The sequence below is a fragment of the Lontra canadensis genome, unplaced genomic scaffold (genome assembly GCF_010015895.1).
Source record: "Lontra canadensis isolate GAN:19392208 unplaced genomic scaffold, GSC_riverotter_1.0 scaffold68, whole genome shotgun sequence".
NCBI classification, from domain to species: Eukaryota; Metazoa; Chordata; class Mammalia; order Carnivora; family Mustelidae; genus Lontra; species Lontra canadensis.
In genome coordinates this window covers 7,202,931-7,209,350 of record NW_022631062.1, presented here as the reverse complement: position 1 = coordinate 7,209,350, position 6,420 = coordinate 7,202,931, and the positions used below count along the sequence as shown (strand labels likewise).

Below are 6,420 nucleotides of genomic sequence, written 5' to 3'. Positions count from 1 at the left end.
AGTGGTCAGCGGTTTTTGCACATTTGCTCAGAGATGGTCCGAGCACATTTGCTCGGTTGCCGAGACCACTTAGCATCTGAGGGTATGTTCTGAGAGGAGGGCGTGCGGGCAACACAGCAGTGGGGTGCAACTGGAGACTGTGGTGTTGTGTCCCCACGGGGCAGGGCCCAGAGCTCCTCCCCAGCCAGGGAGCCGGGTAAACAGCAACCCCACCAACCCGCTTTCTCATCTCTGGCTCGGAATGGATGGGGGCACCGGCTTGGGGCTGAGAACGACTGGGACGGTTGGGGACAGAGTGCGCAGGGAGGCCGCGGATGACATGGGAAGCCGACGTTCTCCCACAGAGCAGAGAGTCTGATTCCAAGCAGGGCAGGCTTCTGGGTCCCGCTGGAAGGTTGAACAAGGACCCTGACCCCCACCCACTGTCCAAGAAGATGGCAGAGCAGGACCGGGTCAGCAGAAGACAGGAGGGGAGCCCTTCCCGCCCGTGGACCGACAAGCCAGCAGGAAGAGCGAGCTTAGCATCTGAAAACCCAGAGAACAGAAGCTCCAGGTTGTTCTGAAGGTGGCGTCGGGAACGACAGTGGAGATCAGAGGCCTGTTTGCACGTGTGTGCGGAAGAGACTGGATTTCTCGGCCTCTGTCCGAAGGCTGCCGAGCTGGCAGGGCCCCAGGGTCACAGAGAAAGTGCCTCCGGAGACTCTGAGCTCTGGGCACCAGACGTGGCTAGGGCCCAGGGAAACGAGGGGTCGGGACGAGGGGGGAGCATCCACGTCCGTGTGGCGGAGGGACGGCAGCCGGCTCCTCCCTTCACTGCAGGCCCGGCGTGCGGCCAGCCAGAGACACCCGCCCCCCAGCAGGAGATGCGGGTGCTCCGCGGGGACACAGGCCAGGGCAGGAGGCTGCGGGGTCCTGGCCGTTCATCCTGCCCACACACATGCGGGCCTTTGATGTGCTTCCTGCGTCCTGCCCCGCAGGGGGATTAGACCCGCAGGAGGCCCGGGATCCGAGCAGGGTGTCTACCCCGGGCGGGGACGGCTCCGCGCTGTAGGACGGGGCACCGAGTGCACAGGCAGCACACAGTACGCCGGCTGTCTGTTCTCGGGGAGCGGGTTTCCCCCGATACCGTAACCAACGGCCACCACTCCGGAGGCCTTAAACCCCAGTGATTCACACATCCCAATGTTCTGGAGGCAGGAAGTCTGCAGGGAGGCTTATGGGGTTGAAATGAGCGCATCCACGGGGTCCTTCTGGACGCTGACAAGGGGAATCAGCTTCCTCGTCTTCTAGAAGCCCCCACACTCCTAGGCTCCTGGCTCCCCATCCTGCCACCTTGTCCCTCGCTTTGCTCATCGTGGACCCTCCCTTAGCTCCTGTGGCCACCGAGCACCCCGCCGCCTCCCGTCTGTGGGGACATTAAGGAGCGCGTTGGGCCCAGATGGACCGTCCCAGCTCACCTCCCTGTTGCAAGATCGGGACTGCCATCTGCAGAGTCCCCTTCTCTGGGAAGGTCACGTGCTTGCTGTTTGCAGGGGTTAGGGTGTGGGCGTCACCCGGCACGAGTGTGTGTTGTGATGACCATGTGGGTTTCCTACGTTGGGGGCGTTTGCTCTGCCTGATGACCCAGCAGCTCCCGCAGCTGCTGCTCAGCCATTGCAACTTGTGCGCCTTGAGTTTGCAACTATTTAACCCGGTTTCCATAAAAAAAGAAAAAAAAGACGCATTTTAAAAAGGAACTGATTTTGGAACACCTGTGGGTCCACAGCTCAAATAGAGAGCTTTTAGCTAAACATGGCCCTGGCCTTCCGGGAAGACATGACCCGTGATGGCGTTTGCATTTTTCCAAAGAGAGCGTATGCTTTGGCGTTGGGTAGAAATGAGAGGTCATTGGTTGCCTGTCCTTGGAGAAGAGAGAGGTCATTGCTTGCCTGTCCTTGGAGAAATGAGAGGTCATTGCTATCCTTGGTGAAAGAAGGGCTTGTTTTGGAAACAAGGAGATGAAGTTCTTTGCCCCGCGACGTGTCAGCATGTCTTTGGGGCACATACCATCTGGGGCGGACGGGTGGGAGGAAGGTCCCAGGAAAGGAGATGGTGGGCCACACGCGGGCATCCTTCACTTCCCTCTGTCTGCTTGCCCTTTGCAGAAACATGAGGGTCCCTGTGTTGCTGCTGCTGCTGCTGCTCCTGTGGGAGGCCCCCAGCCACGCGGCCTCAAGGCCCAACTTCGTCCTGCTGATGGCCGACGACCTTGGCATCGGAGATCCCGGTTGCTATGGCAACAAGACGCTCAGGTGCGCTGGCCGACGGGGTTGCTGCGTGGACAGCTGGCCATGCTTGCTGGCAGCGGGCACCAGGGATGTGAGCTCAGACACACAGAGCACACAGCCCCGCACGGGTCAGAGCCCTTCAAGGCACACATGTAGATACACATCGGTGGTGACATTCGCGGGTGACTTGACGTAGCTACGCACCGACAGTGGCGTTAGGAAGACGGGTGGGACTCGAGCTCTTTGCACAAGGTAAGCCCAGAAAGCTAGAAAGACCTTCACAAGGACTGTTTCTTACTCAGCCATGCTGTGCAGCTTTTTGCCCGTCCTCCTTTGGTTCTTCCCGTTGCTTTAGATGTTTTGGGTAAGTCTCTCTGTTGGGTACTCGCTTCACTGCCGTGGGCACCTCCCATGGCCCCCGTCCCTGCTCGCCAGCTCCAAGTCTCGTTTTTACAATTACCAGCTACCCTGGCCTGGGACAGGGGGCCCAGGGACGCACGCCAGGTTGGAAGACTGCACAACTTCTCAAGCAGCAGGGTTCATTGTGGGAACCAGACGGGAAGCAGACTCAGAGACAGAGGGGGCTTTCTGTGTCTCAGCCCCCTGTGTCACCCCACATTCACGTCAGACAACATGGAAGGGCGCCTTGATTTAAAAAGGAAAGTCGCTCCTTGTCTCATAGGATAGCGGCATCAACGTTCACATTTTCTCTTTATAATGATGGGGAGACGGTGACCTAAACGGCTTCTGAGCCTCATGTTACCAACAATCAGTACGAACTTAGTGACACGAGGTCAGGGAAGAGGAGACCATTAGCTTTTACTAGAATTTTCTTGTAAGATCTGTGAATCATCGTAATAATAGCCTGATGCTGGGGGACGGATGCACCGGAGAGTGCCGCGGACGCTGGGGGCCTCACGCTGCCTCATCTTGTTTTCAACCCGGCGAGGCAGCTCGGAAGACTGTTGCATTGCATCATGTCAGATGAAACAGAAAGCGAGCATCAGTTGTCCCTTTGAGGACGACACGGCATGCAGATGTGGGTCTGTTCCCTGCTAAGGCTTTGCCTCAGACGCTGCTTGTCGTGTTTGAAACGTGCCCTCACCTGCAGCACTTGTTAGAGCTTGAAACACACGGACGAGGACAGATTCCAGTGGACTGCTTACGTTCTCCTCCCCACTCGGGGCCTCACGTGGTAAAACGTGTAGGTCTTACTTTTGGACGCCTTCTTCTGCCTCCGTTGCTCCTAATTTGTTTTTTTCTGAGCAGAGTCATAATCATTTCTTAAATTTTGTTTATGATTTTTCCACTTTATTTTTTATTGTATTATTATTTAAAGTTAATGAGCATAGAGGATATTAATAGTTTCGAGCGTAGAGTGTAGCAACGCATCAGTTGCGTACAATCGAGGGCTCATTGTATCACGGACACTCCGTAATGCCCATCACCGAGTTACCCCATTCCCCCACCGACCTCCCCTCCAACAACCTGCAGTTTCTTTTTCCTAGAGTTAAGAGTCTCTTATGGTTTATCCCCTCTCTGATTTATTTTGTTTTTCCTTCCCTTCCCCGGGTTGCTCGTCTGTTTTGTTTCTTAAATTCCACCTTGGAATATTACTCAGCCATCAAAAAGAATGAAATCTGTCCATTTACAAAGACATCACTGGAACTAGAGAGGATTATGCTAAGTGAAATCAGTCAGAGAAAGATAAATATCGTGTGATTTTTAGTATCCTATGTATTCCCGAATATCACCGAGATAATACGGGACCTTTCTGACTCAGGTGTTCTAATCCAAAAATTACAGTCAAATTTTAATGTTCCATTTCTACCAGATCTGAAAAGAAAAAAAAAAAAAGCGTATACAATCACAGTGAAGAACTTATGCCACAGTGTACCCCACATCTGTCTTGTTCCATAAAAGATTCCAGTTCCTTATGAATTTTATTTTTTGTTTTATATGTAATCAGCTCAGACCCCAAAGTACTCAGATGTTTCTGTGGGCCAGTCTAGGCATGAGAAGTTAAGTCAGATACACAGATTCGGTCTTCTGTGCCTTCTAAATCTTGTGACGGAAGGCAGGAGCACAGGGGGGATGTGGGCTATTACATGCATATGCTAAATTCATGGATGGGACAGCAGGTGGACATGAGCAATGCAGGGAGATGACCTTCACCTTCAAGCTGTGTATCAGCAAGGGCTAGTCTGCATGGGCCCCGGAGCAGAAGACTGTGGGCCATGATGAACAGGATGTGTACTCCTGCCTCTGTGCATCTGTGTCTAAGGGAGCGGTTAGCCATGCTGTCCCTTTATAATGAGGAGCTGCTGGGATAGGATCTGTGTCCTACATATGGACCGGGCCCCCTCATGGGACAAGGTTGGCTGTAGGAGGCCCACGAGAATCCCGTCTCTGCCAGGAGCTAAAGGTTGGAAGGTAGCCAGATTGGCAGAGAGGCAGCGGCCACGTTCCCAGTGGAGGATGTGGGCTGAGAACTCAGCACAGCCCCAGAATGGAAAGAGGTTCATTCCTGAATGCCTAGCAAGAGTGGAATGACACCCTGACAGGATCAGCCGATCCATTCCCAGAGCAGAGGCACCGGGATGACTTGTGCTGTGTCACCCTTCCTTCTGCGAGCTTCCCTGGATGACTGGGAGGTGACCCATGATAAAAAGCACAGTGCAAACCGCATGTTTCAAGGTCGTCATGAATGACGTGAGTCTTCTGTTTTAGGACGCCCAATATCGATCGGTTGGCTGAAGAAGGGGTGAAGCTCACTCACCACCTGGCAGCTTCACCCCTGTGCACACCGAGCAGGGCAGCCTTCATGACAGGCCGGTACCCCATCCGATCAGGTAACCCCCAGGCTCTATAGCCATGGCTGTGGTCCTCCTGGGGGCATCCCTGACCTCCTCCTTCAATGGATCATTTCTCCTGCTTCAGGAATGGCGTCTGAGTCCCTCATGGGGGTGTTTATCTTCTCCGCCTCTTCTGGAGGACTTCCCACCAGTGAGATTACCTTTGCCAAGCTTCTCAAGAATCAAGGCTATTCAACAGCTCTGATAGGTATGGGCAGCTGAGGAGGGGGAGTTGAGGGCCTGGGCAGGGTGAGTGGGAGAGGGCATGATAACTGCCTTCAGAAGGATGACACCACTGATAACGGTTTGCACAACTTCACATAGCAAAGAAATGATTTCAATTCTAAATCAAAATACAGCACACCTATCCAGGCTATTTGAAAGTAAAGATGTGTGTGTGTGTGTGTGTGTGTGTGTATGGATGGTTACATAGATGATAGATAATGATAAATGGGTAGATGGGTGGACTGGTGGATGTATGGATAAATAGACAACATCGGTGATAAAGGGAGGAATGGATAGATCAGTAGATGAAATAGATGATGGATGGATCATGGGTGGATGGGTGGATGGATGGATGGATAGATGGATGATGGGTGGTTGGATAATAAATGGATGGAGGGATGGATGGATGGATGATGGTTAAACGGATGAATGGGTGCATGGATGATGGATGGATGAATGGATGATGGGTGGATGGATGGATGGATGGATACATGGTGAATGGATGGATGGATGGATGGATGATGGATGGATGGATCGATGATGGTTGGATGGATGATGGATGGTTGGATGGATGATGGTTGGATGGATGATGGATGATGGATGGTTGGATGGATGGATAATGGATGGATGGATGATGGATGGATGGTGGATAGATGATGGATGGATGGATGGACGATGGATGGATGATGATTGGATGGATGAATGATGGATGATGGATGGATAATGGTTGGAAGGATGATGGTTGGATGGATGATGGATGGTTGAATGGATGGATAATGGATGGATGGATGATGGATGGATGGATGATGGTTAAACGCATGGATGGGTGCATGGATGATGGATGGATACATGATGAATGGATGATGGATCCTGATGAATGGTTGGATGGATGTTGGGTGAATGGATGAATGATGGATGGTTGGATGGATGATGGTTGATGGATGGTTGGATGGATGGATGGATATTGAACAGATGAATGGATGAATAATGAGTAGATGGATGGGTGATGGATACCTGGAGAGGTGATGGGTGGATGGTTGGATGGTAGATGGATGGATGGGTGATGGGTAGTT

General features: G+C 52.6%; 1 protein-coding gene across 1 annotated transcript in view; it reads left to right on the top strand.

Moving 5' to 3' along the window:
• The first annotated feature begins 2,136 nt into the window (after window positions 1-2,136).
• Window positions 2,137-6,420, top strand: part of STS (steroid sulfatase) — a 74,572-nt gene continuing 70,288 nt past the window's right edge. Inside the window, exons 1-3 of the mRNA XM_032880230.1 lie at window positions 2,137-2,291; window positions 4,998-5,119; window positions 5,208-5,330. Coding sequence (XP_032736121.1) covers window positions 2,149-2,291; window positions 4,998-5,119; window positions 5,208-5,330 — 388 coding nt within the window. The 5' untranslated portion in view covers window positions 2,137-2,148. The remainder of the gene's footprint in view (window positions 2,292-4,997; window positions 5,120-5,207; window positions 5,331-6,420) is intronic.